Raw genomic sequence first — 18,127 nt, forward strand, 5'->3', positions numbered from 1 at the left:
GTCTAAGCAGAATGATTTACAACTGCTTGTCCATCACTACCCCTGTCCTGGGGTGTCAAACACATTTTAGTTGAGGGACGACATGCAGCTCAATTTCATCTTGCTCATAATTGGTGAAATAGTGAAATAATAACCTTGGAATATAAACTTTCAAGTTTTACTTTATTGTGGCGCAGAGTATACGTGATGGAAATGTCAATATTTCTGCAAAAACCAAACAATCATTACTAAAAATGACTACAATCTCAAAGTATCTCAACAATTCTAATTAAACCATCTTCAACAAAATATGGTGAAATGTCTTAAAATACTTCTCCTAAAGCTGTTGCATTGTGCATGGCTTTGAGGATGATGCTAGTTCCTCACTTTGGTTATCTGTGTTGTGTTGTGTCCGCTACTCTTAAGAAATGTATCTAAAATAAAAAAAAATCTATGTTTTCTTTGAAATTATTTACAATTTTCCAGATTGGAGCATCTTGAGGGCCGGTTTCAGCCCATGGCCCTGACGTTTGACCCCTCTGCTCTTGACTGCCAGGAAAATTTTTTAGTATCTTAACACTATAAGGAGAAAGTACCACTGATAAATGGACCAAATGAGTTCTTGCTATGTCAACATGTGCAGTAGAATGAACAGTAATATGTCCTATTTTTTATGGGTTGAGGGCATGTTTCTACCATTAAGGGCCGGATGGTCGACACGTCATCAAAGATAGCAAGTAATAATACATTTTAACTGCTTCATAGCAGATTTGAGTAGGTGTGTAAACCATTTGATAAATACTCTTTGAGTATCGAATAGATTACAAATTGGAAAACGAGGAGATTAAGAGTAATAATGTGAGAGCTTTACTGAAAATATCCCAAATGCATATGTTTATGTTATTACTGGTAAAAAAAAAAAAAAAAAAAAAAAAAGAGAGAGAGAACTGGAGTGCTGGACCAATGAAAACTGATAAAATTGTGAGAGAAAAGGATGACAACATGTCCATCTTTTAAATACTCCACATATAATATGCTTTATTGAAAGAGCATACATAACATAGAGTGAACACAAGTATGTTGGGACAGCCCTGAAAGCATAGATCATGACTGATAGGGTTACACATGAGCACGCCCCAGACTCACTCTCACCCCTGAAAACACATAATTGGTCATTGTGAAGTACAGCCATGTCTTGGAGTGGCTCTTTTTTTTTTTTTTTATTAAAACATTTTTTTTAAGCTCTTGGAAAATCTCTCACCAAGTTGTGATTTTGAGCTGAATACTGGACTCCCTCGTGTTTTTCACATTATCAGATATTGTTGTTTGGGGCTATAGGAATCTATTACTGACAAAAAGCAAAACTCTTCTTGTTGCATATGATAACATCAATATCAGCAAAGTCTTTATTTGTTACACTTAGTTCCAAGCTACAATTATAATTAGTCTCCAGCACACTTACAATTGTTTCACATCTAAAATATATATTAACAACAACCTGTTCACACCTGTCCGGGCTGCATCCTGCCTTCACCTATAGTCAGCTGGTCAGCGGAGATCGACTCCAATGGGATAAAGCAATAAAGAAGATGGATCAATACTTTTTTTTCTTTTTAAATTATGATGCTGTGAAAAAGAATAAAAATTGGTGTAAAACCTTAATATAACAATTTATCTACTAAGTCCATCAAATAACAGTTTGACGACATGGATCAAATTCAGTATATTCATGCATAAAAGTGTGGACCTGCTGGCGAAACCTTTTCTGGTCATGGTTATTTTTAAGGTGTTTTATATTAACAAATATTTTCTATGGTGCTGACTGGCAGAGCTTTGCTATTACTGAGCCACGAAACTTGTATTTGTCATGCAACACTCAACGTATTTACAAAGGTAGTTCATTTTCTGAGCTGGCAGTAGAGTCAGTAACACCAATCTCAAATAACAGTTGACATTTGAACTTTATCACAACACTATGAACATGATGTCAGGAGGCCCTTGAGGGAGCGGCTGTACATTTTAGCATTCACAGACACTCAGCAGTCCATATCCACTGAGCATGTTCCAACTCAAGTTTAATTTACTCGTCAGTAGTTACTTGCTTTATACACAACAAACGAAACGTGTGCAAATGTTAGTTCTCGTTGGCAGAGGTTGCGAGAGTTTGCTTTCTGCCTGAACTTTCCTAGGGATCGACTGGCTTTGCTAAGTTGGACCGGACTCTGGCTTGGTCCACAGCGTCCAACATGTTCTTGCTGTCCATGGCCAGAGTGTGTGCCGCAGCGAGCATCTGCTTCTTGCACTCCTCCTTCAGGGAGGTGATGGCGTTCTGCTGGGCGAGACGCATTTTGCTGATCAACTCCGCCATGTCATTATTCAGCAGCTTCTGGGTGCCTTCAATCTGTGACCATTTGAGAAAAAAAAAAAAACCCAATGGGTGGATATGTAGAAGGAAGTGTCTATTCAGGTTCACCACAATCATTGTCAAAGAGTCAAAGACTCATTTTTCAAAGGTATTAGAAAGTTATTATGACCAATTCACATAAAGGCTCCGGTCACACAACAATGGTTAAAGTGAAAATAGTTTTTGCATTTTCAATTCAGAAAAGTTGTACACCGCTAGGGCCGAAGCTGCATTTGTTGCATTGTCCTGGTTTGTGCTTGCTCACTGACTGTGGCTTTCCCCGCGATTTAGTTACCCTTCACCAAAGGAGTAAATATAAATAGCTAATAAAGCCATTAGTATCTTGGAATTCGAATAGCCGTTTGTTTTTAGTGAGGGGCAGGACGAGCTTTAAGACCGAAAACAAGCATTCTCTTCTAACACTTATAAATTATTTTGTTATTTCCTTGGTTTTTAATCATTTGTTTAATATATACAAAAACAAACTCAACCAGACCTTTCAAAAGCCAAAAATGAAACCTTTGTTGTATCTACCATCAAGAAAAATCCATTTATAGTTTCTAAACTGAAAAGAAGTGAGAACTATAGCTTTAAAAATGGTAAAAACGCCACATCACCATGCTTTTTGTCAACTGGTCTCACTTGGGATGCATTAGGGACCAATTCAGGGTGTAAAAACAAGATATGGACAAACATAAAATCCTCTGCAGGCAATACAAGTACCTCAGTCCTGATAGACTCGTGTAACGTCGGCAGGATGTCGTCCACATTGCGAATCAGGTCTCTTAAGGCCAAACCAACAGACTGTGGACGGAGATCACAACAGGAAATGAATCATCTGCATGACACAAGAAGTCTGTCGTCATATTTCGCGTCTGCCAATACAGCAGATGTGAAGCAGGGTCGGAAAGCAGTAGATTTCTCTCGGCCGCACCTTGACAATGGAGATGTAGTGATCCGGCTGCAGCTCGGTGATGTCATTCTTGAGCTGCACGACCATTTTGACCAGATCCATGACGGAGCTGTACACCTTGTCACCAGAGCGGTCCAGCTCAGCCGTGGGTGCCGGCTGAAACAAAGGAAGTGTTTTAGCAATAAAAACAGTCATCCCCATTACTTTTGGCCGTGACTCACTGGACGGCAGTTAAACGCACTGTGGCGTACATGAACTTTATACAGAGCAGGATGTAATGTAATTTGTTGCACTTAACAATCCAAGTTGACAATCAGAGTGAGCTTTTCATCAGTGAGTATAATGTAAATTACCTGTGCTCCCAGCCTCGGGGGCTTCTCGGGTGGTCCTACAGTGCAACGCGAGAGATATATCGAGAAAGAAGATTTAAGAGAATGTCTTCAGATTTAAATGGATGTGAATTTGTATCTCTGAGCTCTCACCGTTTGCATTGTCAGCTTCAGGGTACTGGACAAGCAGAAGAGACAAAGGAAGAGCTGGTTAGGACAAAAGAATAAACCCAGTCTGGACAGCCACTGTGTTATCAGCTCATACAAGTAGAAGCCATATAAAAGTAAATGTGGTAAATAAGGTAGCTGCTGGTCAATGAAAAAAAAAAAAGATTTAATATACACACAATTATGTCTCCACTTAAAATATCTTGAGATGTGGTCTTGATTATTATTACTAGTAAGCTCAAGTTTATCATAGAATCACTGAAATATCTCAGTTGATATGTAACAAAAGAAAGAAAAAGCTTGACTTTCACATGTTTAATGAAATTATATGGAAATTTAACTTTTCCAGTGTATTATGCTTTCTTTAGATGCACCTGAAAAAGAATGTTCAAAAGAAGAAACTGCTGAACTGTGAACAAGCTGTAAGAGTGATCTACTGCACCACCATGAGGCAGAATGAGACATTACAAGAATAGAGCTGCTCAAATTGGTTGGTTTTGAAAACAAATATTTCTCAAATTTTTCATATGCAGTCAGTGTTGTCCTTTTTAGATCATTGAAATTTGGCTTTTTGTTGAGATTTTATGGCATTTTCAGTAGTAATAGTTTGATTTTGGCAAAAATATAGAAATCTTTTTTTTAATCACATATACTCTCGTCCACAAGAAAGAACAACTACAAGTTCAAATTGAAATATCATTGCACTATTTTAGCAGTACGGCTCACTCAAAATGAAATCAGGCTGCATGTGGCTCCTGGACTGAAATGTGTTTGACACAGAAAGCCGAAAACTAAATTTGAATTGAAAGACGACACCTACCACTTGAGTGGCGGGATCCTCTGGTCCCATGGGGTCCTGCAAAGGAACAGGCAGGTTCACTTTATAGAGTACACACATGCACCCCCTCTTTGGAACTCTGTCCAGGGGAACATTCAATCTAAGACTAGTGGCCCGTCTCGGGTGAACGACTGGGCGGTCATTGTTAAAGGCTGTTTGGTTCCAGGTGAACTTCAGGGTAGCACTGAACTCAGGAGCAGAGGGACACAGAGACACAGAGAGAGGGTTGACAACAGTTAACGACGCTCTGTTTCCCACCAACAGTCTCTCCTTCTTCTCCAGCCACTTTTCATCCTCCATCATCTGCTCTTTCTGCCTGCGGAGAGTGGCCTGCATTTGGTGTCTGTCACTCTGCCACATGCGCTGGGCGTCCTCCCTGCTGCTGCCTTCCAGTCTGGGAAACTCAGTCTCCTATGAGTACGAAATACATTGGTAATGTCAACTGAGAGCCAGTCAGCAGAAGGTTTATCCCGTGGGGGGGGGAGAGCTCAGTGTTTACCCCCATGCTGCGACGCCGGGGGGATCGGATCGGCAGCGTGAGCGTGTTCACGGAGTCAACGGGAGACTGATATTCGCTCGGGCTGGCGAGGTCGGGCGAGCTGGCACACAGAGCCTCGTTCAGCTGCTCGGGCACAAAGGTGAGAATGAACCTTAACCATCTTGAAGAAAAACAAACGACACAAGCCAATGTGTGACGTTGTCTCCCGTACCTGGATGTGTAGCCCGATGCTGAGTGTGTTTCCAAACCGTCCTGGTTTCATTCTCGAAGGCTTCGGTGAGGGCAGGAAGGAAAACACCGAATTAATGGAGTGCATTTACGTGCTTTCCTGCGTAAAAACACAGGTGGATCTGACATACCTTCGGAGGAGGTTCGGGAAAGTTGAATTTGGGTTCAAAGTATTTGGTGGAGCGCGCTCTGTCTCGCGCCCGCTCCACCTCCTGCTCCTTCTCCATCTTGTGCACGTCGCTGACAAATTTGAGAGCAACATCTTGTCATTATTAACAGAGAAGACACAAAATATTCCATCTCAAAAATCAACATGAGCAGGTTACTATACGATTATCTACATTTCCTCAAAAAAAAAGCAGATATAGTACAGTTAGATATTTGCTCTAGTACCAGAGATTTACACTTTTTTACAATTGAAAAGCAAATTTTATATGGAAAAAGAAGGAGAGCTGTTGTTTTGTCATTGGAGATACTTTATTGTAACTGCAGATGCATCCACTGTATGTTTGCACAAAATAGTGAGGATAACTCCTCATTATTGATATTCAGTGGGACCAAGTTGTGGCTGAGCCATCCTTGGTTAAAGAATACAGAACAAGATGCACTGGGTGGTGGCGTGTTGGACTTCAGCATGAGGTGTCCATTTTTCCATGGTGCAAGTTTTGCAGTCGACCCCCCAGTCGCTTGTATGCCTTGTTTTATCTGGTTTAAGTACTACCTTATAGATACAAAATTTTTCCCAAGTATAGATAAATGCTCCTTGGGGATTCAAGAAATGCGGTGTGCCACAAGGCTCAATTTTAGGCCCAGTTCTTTTTTACTTGTATTTGCTTCCACTTTGGGGACATGACATTGGTTTTCCCAGCTCGGCTGATGACACGCAACTGTACATTACCATGCCTCCTGATGACATGCGGCCAATTCATGAATCTTTTTAATTGAAAATAAAATAATAAAATCACAGATGGCAGAAAACATCTTACAGCTCAACGAGGACAAAACGTAAGTTTTTGTTATCGATTCTAAGAGAAAGAAACATTTGTCAAAATGACAGGTGTGGTCTTTAAAACAATCAACGTGTAATACTATCGATGTATTAAGGTATCCACCCCATACACACGTTTTGAGCGGGAAAATCATTACAGTGATGTTGACACAACACACAATGATGAAGAAATCTTGAGTCATGTTGAGTCACGTTGAGTCAATGAGTCAATGAGTCAATGAGTCAATGAGTCAATGAGTCACGTGCCAATGAATAAAAGAAGTACCTGATTTTGATGACCAGCTCGGTGAAGGTGGGTCTCTCTCTGGGGTCGTAGGACCAGCAGCGGGTCATGAGCGAGTAGAGTGCCGGGGGGCAGTCGTCCGGTTTGGGCAGTCTGATGCCCTGTTCCAGTTGGTTGATTACGTCTCTGTTCTCCAGCCAGAAAAATGGCTGCTGCCCACGACTCATTATCTCCCACACACACACAGCTAGAGGGTGATAATCAAAAAAAAAAAAAAGGCTTGGATTTGTTCATGTTGCAGTGTGTTTGAAATTCTGTGATAAGACTGAGAAGGAAACGATCAGTGGAAGGATAAAGTCAACACACTGTAGTGTTATTGGCATTGGTGCACCAAGTCATGGATCAATCCCATAATGCTTTGCAAAGCTGTTTGTGACTTGTCCAGATGACCACATAGCATTTATTTCGCTGCTAATAAATTTGGTTACAAAAATCTTTACATCCGTCTTTCATGATGTTAAAAAGCTGCACTTTCTTCTCTATCAACCAGCTGTGCTTTGTCACCACCATCACCATTTTTTTTTTTAAACAGCCTGTGAAGCGTCATTGTTGTGGGTCAACGGGGTCACAACAACTCCTCCGAATCTGAATTTCATCTGAATATAATCAGATCAAAGTATGAAACGATTTGAACTCGTCACAGTGAAATGAAGGTCAGTTACATCTGCATTGCATTACTGATGCCTCAAATTGTAAGAAAATAGTTGAGTAAATTTGGCTGGGATATTTGGGTCAATTCAACAGCTCTCGACTAACATTGTGTTTTTGTCAAAGCCAATGTAGTGATTTGTTTAGCATAACACAGTTCCTGCTGCTCTTCATCACGTCGCTTAAAGAGCCCTGATATTTCAGCAAGTTAAGAAAAATGGTAAAGTCTGCTTGAGAAACGGAGAGGAACTCAATGTAAATATGCATTTAGCACGTTGCCTTTTCTAATACAATGCAACTAATACAATGTAAACAGAAATGGAGAAGAAGAGAATGCAGATAATAAAACGTTCTCCTGGGCAGGGGTCACAAAATGCCAGTTTCCACATGTGGCTGTTTGACAAAGGAGGTAAAAAAATGTAAATAAAGGCAGACATTGTTATTCTCATTTCAGTATATTAAATAGCACCGAAGAAGACCACTGGATTCTCCTCGGCGAGAACCGAGACCAATATACTTTGTTGTAAAACTGCAATATCTGACTGACGAGAATAACGTGTGTCGACGCTGCAAACCCAGGAATTCAGAGACGTTACAGCTCAAACAACCGCTACTATGTCATAAACTTATACAGCTCTTGCTCGGGTCAATTATTAGCCACCTGCTTTTCACCATGCATGAGTGTGCAAGGAGTGGACTTAAGCTCTACATAACACAACTCTACGCTGCTGCGTCACAAACTCACCAAACATCCAGACGTCGCTGGCTGAAGTGAATCGTCTGAAGTTGATGGATTCTGGAGCCATCCATTTGATTGGCAACCGGGAAACAGAAGCTGCAACGGAGGAGAGATTTTAGGCTATTACAATACTTAAATGCAATCATTTGCCGATTTTGCTTTGCCTGAAATTGACAATTATCAATAAATGAATAAAAACAAAAGTCAAAATTGTTGCATTTAATAATGCTGCGTTGAATCGTCAAATGAATCCAAAATGTTATTCATTATTTGGGTGCTGCACTGCCATGTCAAAATAAGAAGACCACAGTTTATTTTAGTCAGGGCTTTTCTGTGCAGTTCACCTATTTTCCTTGGGTTTCCTTTGGGTACTCTCTCCCACAAAGAAAACATGCACATATTAGTTCATATGTTCACTATTAATTGGTCTTTTAATTGTACATGTGTCCGTTTGTCTCTCTTGAGTTTCCCCTGTGATGAACTGCAGGAATGAGAATCGGCTCCAGCCGCCTGCAACCTGAACTCATGCAAGAAAAACAAATGGGGATAAATTCTTCTATTACCTTTGTAGTATTCTTCTTCTTCTATGTATCTGGACAGGCCAAAATCACCGAGCTTCACACACTCCGGACTGGCAACCAGCACGTTCCTCACTGCAATGTCTCTGTGACAAGAGACACAGGACGTGAGGAAAGGTTAAAGTTTATGTACGTGCAGAGGACACAATATCAATATAAGGGAGGCTCAATTAAAATCCAGACAATCCATAATCTGATCATTTCCCTCGGTGACCTGCATTATATCTTTTGATGGCTATACTAAAACAACACAAATGGAATGTTTCCATTTTTCATGCAGGTATAAAAAAAAAAACAAATTTCCTATGTCTGAGTTTGCACTTTGCAGGCATTGGAATCCATGAGAGGCTGCTTGTCTGTCTGAAACCTGCGGATAACGTTCTGCAGAATAAACAAGACTGACATGTCATTTCTCAAAAGTTGTGACTGAGCATGAATATTTCATGCTCGGATAAAAGTTTTACCTTGGAGTAAGTCACAATCATATTAAATAAATTACGACTGTCGTCTGTTGTTTTCTAAACAGTTTTCAAGGTCTGCAGATGTTTCAGAGCACAAGAAGATCCTCTCTTTGTCCTCATTTATTTATTTGCTCTTTGCTTAAACGGGTAATATCTTTGAGAAAATGCAAACTTAATAGAAACGTTACATTAGTTCCAGACAAATTAAAATAAAAGTACAAGGGGCATATAATCAGAAACTGCACTGCTCATATATTCAGTCAGAGGAGAGAGCCTTCAAACATTGTCTCAAGGTTTTTTTCAGTTTCACACGAAATTTACCCAGATTAATTATATTGACAGTTTCAGTTGCAGTTGCAGGTTTTAGTGACTAAAATGTTCTTTCCTCAGTTTGAACTTCAACCGGTCATGTCTTAACAGGACTGACTGGTGTGTAACTGAGGGTTTGACTGAGTGAGTGTATAATACTGTATATCATGCGTCGGTCTTTTGCCCAACCTGGTTTTCAAAAAGCTCCATTTCTCACCTGTGCACCATGTTGACCCCTTCGAGGTAGACAAGAGCCTTGCAGATCTGCACGCTGAACAGCACCAGAGTCACATTTGTCAGCTTGTTTTGGTTCTGCGCCAGGTAGTTCCCCAGCTGCAGGAACATCAGTCATATAGCCATTTAAAAGAGCATTTTAAATAACTGGGTTCCTCAATGTTGTAACAAGACATCTGGATGGTGGCGAACCTCTCCGTGCTGATAAAGCTCCATGACGATCCACACCGGGTCCTCCTCGATGATCCCAATCAGTTTGACGATGTGCGGATGGTCCAGGTTCTTCATAATTACTGGCAGATTTGACAAAGAATTGTCATCTTCAATCAGTTTACACAGGTTCGTCGTTGCATTTGCAGTCATTTTCTGTACCTGCTTCACTCATGAATTTCTCCATCACATCAGGTGTACAGTCTTTGCATGTTTTCACTGCCACACTGACTCTTTCCCCGTCCTGTCAAATTAAAGCAACGGAGATTTTGAAAACATTCACCCACACAATTAATATTGTTGTGCTCCAAATGCGTCTTTTTGTAAAAATGGCAACAAACAGGGTTCGCTCTTTGAAAAGTAATATAAATGTACTGGCATTCAGACTGATATTTGTATTTGGAAATACTAAAGTACATGAATAAATATGAGATTATAGAGCAATTATTACACAGGGCTTTAAAAAAAAAAATGTCATGTCTTAGTGAAAACTACATGGAATAAAGGGAATGAAGACAAACTAAAATGACATTGAAAAGTTTCATGAGCAATCATTAAAAGTTATGTGTCTGCCATTCACAAAATAATCCTTTATTTTCTATAAAATACAGGAAATCAGGAGCAGCAGGTTCAAGTTCAGAGTTAATCTTGTGACATTCATGTCAGCTCCGCTTTACAGTTATTGGAGCAAACATGATTATGACGTAATCACTGCACTGAGAAGGAAAAACATCTGAGAGGTAAATTTAACATGTGAAATAATCTGTGAAATTAACAATAAAAATTTGAGTTAGTATCTTTATACAAATATATCTTGTATTGAAGTCAAAATTATTTGTTCAAAATTCAAGACACAATTATTTTGTTATCTTTACTGTGTTTCACTCGGTATTTCAAAACACCAAATACTACAATACCCTCAAGCCAGTTTATTGTCACTCTAGTAGATACAGATGAATCTAATGATCCCGGGTCAGGAAAAACACAACGATCACTATAATTGGATCTCATCCTCATCCTTCATGTTTTTTTAAAGTAAGAATGTGAACTAGTATAGTAGAATATTCTTTCATTGGTTATGCTGGAGGGATACAATTCATCTACCCAGTTTCATAAATAAGTAAAGAGAAGTAGACCAGGCTGGGCTGTATCGTCCCATTTCACCCACCGAATGTCGCCCTGCTTGGTATTTTTCCAAAAAACTGTAGCTGAAACTTACTGCTTGTTTATAGACTCCATCGTAGACTTCCCCGAAAAACCCCTCACCGAGGATTCGTCCGAGAACGATGTCATTTCGGTCGATGCCGTACTTCACAACTAGAGAACAATACTAATGTCAGCAAAGTGAGTCATAACAGAGACTTTCCTGCAAAGAGGGGGAAACGTAATCTTGTGACCGACCTGATCTTGGCCTCTCATCGGGAATCTCACAGTAGATGTCTGAACCTGAGGACACGACAACGGAAACGTTCTAAATGTCAACCGTTGACTGAGACGTGTTTGTAAAGAATGTGTATTGCAGGGAAACGTGAGGTGGATTGTTTTCCAGCCTACCCATGCTGAGTCTGACCGAGCTGGTGTCTCTGCTGCACCGGGGAAGAGGCCAATGGGGGAGAAAAGCCCTTGTCATGAATTTTTAAGTCGCGGCTGTTCAGAAACGGCACGATTCAATAAAACAGCCACTCACCTTGTAGGAATCTCAGGGAGAGAACTTCGTGTATTGGCATCTAAAACAGGAATTATCAGACCTTCCAGTATTACGTTTCAAGAGTCTTCCATTATGCTTTTGACAATAATTGATGTATTTTCATGTATTTTCACAACTTTTAAATGTCGTTGAACGTGTCGCACGCACCTGTACATGGCCGGTTGATGACAGTCTCGTCTGTGTTACTTTCCAAGCGGCAGTAGCCGTCAATGAGATCCACCATGTTCTCTGCCATTGGGATTGTTTTTACATTGATCGACAGACACTGTCAAAGAGGGACAAAAAGAAATTACACACCAGCACACATTTGTCATTTTCTTGAACCTTTGGAACTCGCGCCAATTCTGTAATGTGCAGCATTGTGTGGCGACACGCACCTGTCTTGCACCCTCTATGGTGAGATTTAGGAGGGCTTTGCCGTCACTCTGCGACAAACATTCAATTTTCTTGATCTGTTTGAAGTCGGCGAGGAAAACGGCCTGTGGCACAAAAGGAGGCGGGTTCAGAGTTTGGTTACAAAGACTCAAGTTTAAAGGTAATGCTCAGACGACTAAACTATGAAGACTTGGGGACTTCAGTGCAGACAAAGTTAAAAAAAATAAAAAATACACCTCTCAAAACAAACCCCTATGTAAAAAGTGCAAATAGTAGAAATAAGAATGTTTGTGAGGTTTTCCATAGTAAAAAAAAAAAAAAAAGGATGAAACTGAAGAAAAGTGACTTCATAATAAAAAAAAAGAGTATATAAAAAGCAGTGTTTGCTCAATCCAATGTAAAACAGCTTTTGTTCTGTGTGACTGAATGTTAACCGTCTTACTGCTGAATCCTTCTGTGTGCGTTGGCGAATGCCTCTCCCGCCGACGACCAGCTCCACCGACAGACTCCAACCTTGCTGTTGTCAAACAAACGTTTTTTGTCACGTGAACCTCTTGGAGAGCTTTAAGGAGCTCTGTTCATTGCACAGTCGCAACTCACCACTAATTCACAGGGGAACACTTCTTCGTCGTAGCTGACGAATTCCCGGAGCGTCTCGAAAAACTTTACGATGCAGTCGTCCTCTTTGAGCGTCGCGAACTGTTGAAACGTTTGCTGGATCAACTTCCGTAGCTGTCTAGACTAGATCACAACCGGAGGAATTCGATTAGATTAATAAATGTGTAGTTTCATTTGGAAAAGAAATCAAATGTGCATATTATTCTAATAGATATTATTCAACTGTGATGTTTGGGGAAGTTTACCTTCATGCTGTTAATCAGCTGCGGAGGAAAGAAAAGGTCCAGACCTACTTCTTTTCTAAATTAACGAAGAACGAAAGAAAAAGGGTAAATACTGCCACGACAAGTAAATAACATGACAATTTGACATTAATTCAGTTAATTTTGCAGTAGTGCATAAACACTGTCAACAAACAAATGATAGATTCTATGAGATGCTTCAGTAAGATAAAGCAGGTAAACTATGAAGGAATGGGATTTCCTCTGCATGAGTCTGTGGTTTGTAGCTCACAGCAAACAAACCACAGACTCACTTCAGTGACGGTTGTGGCCACAGCAGGTTCTCTCACACATTTGAGAAGGAAAGATGAGAACAAGAGTATTCAAGTATTCACTGGGTTACAGTGTGCTTCAGTACTTGAAGATGGCGAAACGCCGATTTATGTAACGTATCTGTAACGTCACTTTTGATTACGTGCAGTCGTCTCATGTGAGTAACTTACAAATCAAACCATTCAAAGGTGTTTCAAAACATATTTAAAAGTCAAAAGCAAATACTCAAAGACTTACTCTAGCAGCTCAAAGTTGGATTTCTTTTCTAGCCCTTTTGCATTCATGTCTTTATAAAACCTCCTGCAACAAAGAAAAGAAAGAAAGCAATCCTGTGAGTGCAGCTATCCAGCACACGAAGGTTAGGAACTATAAACAGTGAAGAAGTGAAGAGCTGAGGAATGTGGTGACTCACCTGATCTCCAAACAACCGAGCTGCAGGGCCATCCCGTCACTGACCTTACTCGCGTGATACTGCATGTAATCACTACGAACCTGAAAGAACAGTTAACATTTCAATGTTAAAAAAAAAAGAAAAATACTAGTTTGAATCAAGCTTTTTGGAGTTACGCTTCAACGTCTTGAAGGTGCAGTGCACCGCTTACCTGTTGGTAAAAATACAGAAATGTCGACCTGTCATCTTTCAGTTTTTCCAGGAAGTTGACAGGAACGTATCGGATGCGAAGGTCATACCTGTGATCAAGAGCAAAAATAAAAACACTCACTAATCGAGTTTACCCAATAATCTAAAATCCGAGACAAACTTGTGAATAGTCCATGCGGCGTACCTCCACTCAGCTTCCACATGGTGGCTCTCGTAGCGTTCCTCCACCTCCCTGACTGTTAAATCCGGGTGGAGCCAGTGAATTTCGTCTGACTTCAGGTGTTTAAGCAGGAGGCCGTAGCATCCCGTGTGCTCAATGTTTGGCCCCAATCGACCGCTGACCAGTATTGAACGAATGATGGCCTGAAAAGAAAAATACATGTTCAGAATCACGATTACATTTTTTGTAGTTTACGGCGCTTCGTATCTGATAATTCTTTCAGTTCCGATGTGTTGTAGCTGCCACGTCTTCAGAAAGATCAAATAACCTCTACACAACCCCAAGTTGTTTCAGAATGGTTTTTTTTTCTGATGATAAATGAATTAACAGCATGTAAAGGTGGCCAACTAAAACTTTGGCCAAAACATAAGATCAACAATGATCACACTATCACAAGTCTTCTTGATTTATAACCCAAGATATCTCCCATGAAATATTCCTATTCCATCTTTTCCTTTTGACGTGAACTTCCTCCCCCACAGCGCATATTTGTTGGATTGCAAAAGTCTCACCCGAATTTGCCAGGAGCTGTCACATTTCACCAGCTTGAAGTTCTTGCCCAAGTTGTTGTTGGTGCAGAAACACACTTTGATGATTTTGATGGGCCCTTCCTCCTCGCTGAAGTGAGCCTCAGGACTGGATAAAGCGGAGCTTTGCCTCGGGCTGGGCACCTTCCAGGCCAGCGTGTCACCGGACATCACCTCATACATCTTCAAGGTTGGGTTGGTATCATCATATACAAATCATCCTTTGAATAAATGAGAGGAAATGCACTGATTAGCTAAAACGCAGACGTTTTGAAAGAAGCAGGTTTTAATGACTCAAAAAAATAAACACCCTGCATCATTGTTAAGAACAGTTTGTTCTGCAGCTTGTTGCAAAACGGTAGTAAACCCAATCTATTCTTGACATTCACACTATGATCTTGTGGCAGCGGTGATTCACGTGAACTTGACTCTTGAGATCTGCGGATAGCATTCCTTCCAAATCGTGATTTTCAAGTGAGGACCTGCATGATTCATAATGGCACGGTGCAACGGTGGAGCCGCGAATCATCGTCGCTACATCAGCAGGAAACAAAGTGTTTTTTTAAAAACAAAGTGTACATATCATTATCTGTAAGAGTCGGGCAAAGCGCCGTTGTACTGACAGAGGCAAGAAAGCAGTGGAGCCATCGTGACACTACGAAACTTCACAAAGCGAAACACAGTGAATGACTTGAGTGATGACTAATCAGTCTAGTAGTTGAGCTGTTATGCAACCTGATTTAACTTGCACTAAAGCATGACTGGTAGATGAATAACTCTACACATGGCGCAAATGAAGCAGGTCTTTCCTTGTATAAAAGAAAAAAAACATTCGTATTTCTCTTTACTCGTGAGCGTTCGACCAGAAGACCAATATGCTTCTCATATATTCAGCTGAGCTTTGCTCAATCTCTCGAAATGCAGGTAAACATTTGCTCTTTCTATTACTAAAAAACCCCCCAAGCTATTTCTGAACCTCATACACTTCTTAAAAGTTCAAATCAACACGTTTTATTGCATATGACCAAAGCAGAATCATGCTGAAGAGAAACTATGGCGATGGGAAACATGCCTGACATCAGGAACCTGAAAAGCAAAGTTGTGTTCAGAGTTACTGTAAAAACATGGGAAGAGCAACATGACATGCTTCACAGACGGGGGCCTTCCCTCCGTGAAGGTATGCGGGGCTCGCCGTAATTCACCGTTTTGGATGTTGCATTCCATTTCAGCAAACGGATCCAAATTTAAAGCGACACACAGAAGAACCACTGCTCATTTTTCAAGTGAAGATGACACAGCGGATCATTATTGTCTCCTGCACGGTAGAAACTTCTACATCTGATCTGTTCAAGCAGAAAAGTCTCATTCAAAACCAAGCAATACCCCCCCTTAAGAATCTTTCTAGTCTTCAGTGTGAACGTGAGACTCACACAACCACAACTAATCGGGAAACTTTCCCTTCAGCTCGGTGCGCCAGTTGGAAAAGCTTAAAAAGCGTGCATGCACTTGACTCAACATTACAGGTTGCACGGCATTAAAAGAGCGAGATAAGTGCTTGGGGGGAAAAAAAAAAAAAAAAAACTACCTTGCAAATGCACCTACTTTATCTCTACCAGCAACCCACCTCACAGCACCGTCCACGAGAAGAGAAGAGAGCCCTTTAACTGCTGTAATAGCTGGAGCTCCATGCTGTTCCCGAGCCGAGTTGTGTTAGTTTCTCTCAGGGCTTTCCGCTGCCGTTCAGTCGTGTTTGGTTAGCCTGAGGCCATGAATTCCCCAGCAGGGCTGTGTGGGTGTGTTTGTGTGTAAATGTGTGTGTGCGGCGAGAAGGAGAGAGAGAGAGAAAGGGAAAGAGAGAGAGAGAGAGAGAGAAGACGAGTGCGAAGCATGGGCGGCCTCGTTGCACCATCACCTGGGTGTGGGCGGCCTGGCGGAGGGGCTTCAGGAGATGGTGTGAAGTTTAAAATGACTTCTCTAAAAAAGAGGGGCGACATGAGGAGACTCGGATGTACGTCTGCATTCCTACATTCACATGATGCCAACAAGCCGGTGACGAACATGAATTACCTGATGTCACAAAACCCTAACCCTTTTTGCATGTATCCGGAATCGAGGTCAAAGTTAAACCAATGGGAGGAGTCATATGAGTTTGGCAACAACAGAGGGGAAACTAAGGAGATGAAGATGTGTGGGCTGATTGAGATCTTAAAGTGCAGAACATGTTTTCTATGTCACTGATGAATTGTTGTGATTTACACTCGTAGGGTCGGTTTGCAAGCTGGTGAAACGTTCCACAATTGAAAATGTTATTTTTTTCCCCCCAAACCTGAAGCCAAAAACAAAGAACAATGACACATTTGAAAACAAGCAAGCTCATATTTTGGGACAATAGATCAAACAAAAATAGAATGTTGTCCGAGTGTGCGTCATTATTTCTCTACAAATACTTAACCTGAAAGTAAACGCTGAGGTGTTTTGGTAGCCTTTAAAAAAAAAAAAAAATGCCTCATATCCATTTAGAAATCAGTTTCTCACCCGGAGTGAACATGACTAATATGATATCGATGTGCAATCTTCAAAATCCCACACACTCAACACGCTCACCCTTAAAGAGAAACTTTTAACACGTCAGTATTTTACTGCACAGTTGATCCGCAGATAGAAAGTGTGGATGTTTAACAAGAATTCAGTCATCTGAGCGATTAACCATCAGATCGACTGATAAGTGGCATCAAAAACATCCTTGAGTGAAAGTATTTTGTATAAGTAAGTGTTTAAAAAAAAACTAAAGAAACTCAGAGACTCCGCTTACACAATGTTTTAAGTGAAAAATGCATCGTTTTTTTGTTTTTGTTTCAGGAACGCTTTGCTTTTACGTGGCAACGGTTTGCATTTTCAACTCCAGTGTTTGCCATCTCCCTCCAATCAAGGAAAACCTAGAATATTATTTTAAACATGAAATACAGATTTTGAAATAAGGATTCCTCAGTATTATCAGCCTGCGACACCCCGTTCATGAACTTTCTGTGTGAAAACCTGAGAGATGATGTTAAGATGAGTTAAAGTACCTGTTCCATCGTGGTGCTGCTTTTTACAGTGTGGCTGTAATAAATGATCTGTAAATAATTATCATAACAGAAGTAAAAATGACACCTTTGTGAACTGGCCATCGAGTAAATGTCCACTGCTGAATGTTCAGGTTGGTCCTGATGATAAAAACATGTTTCTACTCCACTAATACTAATAATAGAAAAGAGTCCTTAGTCAAAACACTAAAAATCCGTAATCAGTGCTTAAAAAATTGTCTCTATCTTCTCTCTACATTTTGTTAACGAACTAAAGTGAAAATGTATCAGATAAAAATAGAATTAATGATCCATACTGTTTAATTACCAATATATTATTACAATTTAGCAAGTTTTGGCTGTAATTTCATGTTTAATATGTGCTAATATTAAAGAAGCGTGCTATCACACCAAGCACTTTATTAAAACATATATTTACCACACGAATGTACAAAACACACACCTACTGAAAATGTTCACATGACACATTGAATCATTCTTAAAGTTTCCTTGACCAGGAATTTCATGTCATGCACAGAAATAAAAGAAATCACTTCAATGTATTATTAAAAAATAGAATCCCCTTCTCAATCTCACAGACCACGAAGTCCTTTCCTGTGCTATTTATCA

At 40.4% G+C, this 18,127-nt stretch overlaps 1 protein-coding gene across 1 annotated transcript in view; it reads right to left on the reverse strand.

The window, feature by feature from the left end:
• Window positions 1–1,117: 1,117 nt before the first annotated feature.
• ptk2bb (protein tyrosine kinase 2 beta, b) overlaps window positions 1,118–18,127 on the reverse strand; it is a 19,610-nt gene continuing 2,600 nt past the window's right edge. Inside the window, exons 2-31 of the mRNA XM_080514304.1 lie at window positions 14,418–14,653; window positions 13,870–14,048; window positions 13,687–13,774; window positions 13,497–13,576; window positions 13,322–13,384; window positions 12,776–12,830; window positions 12,513–12,653; window positions 12,355–12,429; window positions 11,915–12,016; window positions 11,685–11,802; window positions 11,517–11,556; window positions 11,384–11,415; window positions 11,231–11,275; window positions 11,049–11,146; window positions 9,992–10,073; window positions 9,812–9,912; window positions 9,603–9,718; window positions 8,601–8,701; window positions 8,044–8,133; window positions 6,633–6,837; window positions 5,490–5,598; window positions 5,342–5,401; window positions 5,131–5,253; window positions 4,890–5,042; window positions 4,614–4,649; window positions 3,779–3,803; window positions 3,650–3,684; window positions 3,318–3,452; window positions 3,107–3,187; window positions 1,118–2,380 (exon numbers count right to left, since the gene is read on the reverse strand). Coding sequence (XP_080370430.1) covers window positions 2,165–2,380; window positions 3,107–3,187; window positions 3,318–3,452; window positions 3,650–3,684; window positions 3,779–3,803; window positions 4,614–4,649; window positions 4,890–5,042; window positions 5,131–5,253; window positions 5,342–5,401; window positions 5,490–5,598; window positions 6,633–6,837; window positions 8,044–8,133; window positions 8,601–8,701; window positions 9,603–9,718; window positions 9,812–9,912; window positions 9,992–10,073; window positions 11,049–11,146; window positions 11,231–11,275; window positions 11,384–11,415; window positions 11,517–11,556; window positions 11,685–11,802; window positions 11,915–12,016; window positions 12,355–12,429; window positions 12,513–12,653; window positions 12,776–12,830; window positions 13,322–13,384; window positions 13,497–13,576; window positions 13,687–13,774; window positions 13,870–14,048; window positions 14,418–14,615 — 2,982 coding nt within the window. The 5' untranslated portion in view covers window positions 14,616–14,653 and the 3' untranslated portion in view covers window positions 1,118–2,164. The remainder of the gene's footprint in view (window positions 2,381–3,106; window positions 3,188–3,317; window positions 3,453–3,649; window positions 3,685–3,778; window positions 3,804–4,613; window positions 4,650–4,889; window positions 5,043–5,130; window positions 5,254–5,341; window positions 5,402–5,489; window positions 5,599–6,632; window positions 6,838–8,043; window positions 8,134–8,600; window positions 8,702–9,602; window positions 9,719–9,811; window positions 9,913–9,991; window positions 10,074–11,048; window positions 11,147–11,230; window positions 11,276–11,383; window positions 11,416–11,516; window positions 11,557–11,684; window positions 11,803–11,914; window positions 12,017–12,354; window positions 12,430–12,512; window positions 12,654–12,775; window positions 12,831–13,321; window positions 13,385–13,496; window positions 13,577–13,686; window positions 13,775–13,869; window positions 14,049–14,417; window positions 14,654–18,127) is intronic.

This window comes from Blennius ocellaris (assembly GCF_963422515.1).
Source record: "Blennius ocellaris genome assembly, chromosome: 18".
Taxonomy (NCBI): domain Eukaryota; kingdom Metazoa; phylum Chordata; class Actinopteri; order Blenniiformes; family Blenniidae; genus Blennius; species Blennius ocellaris.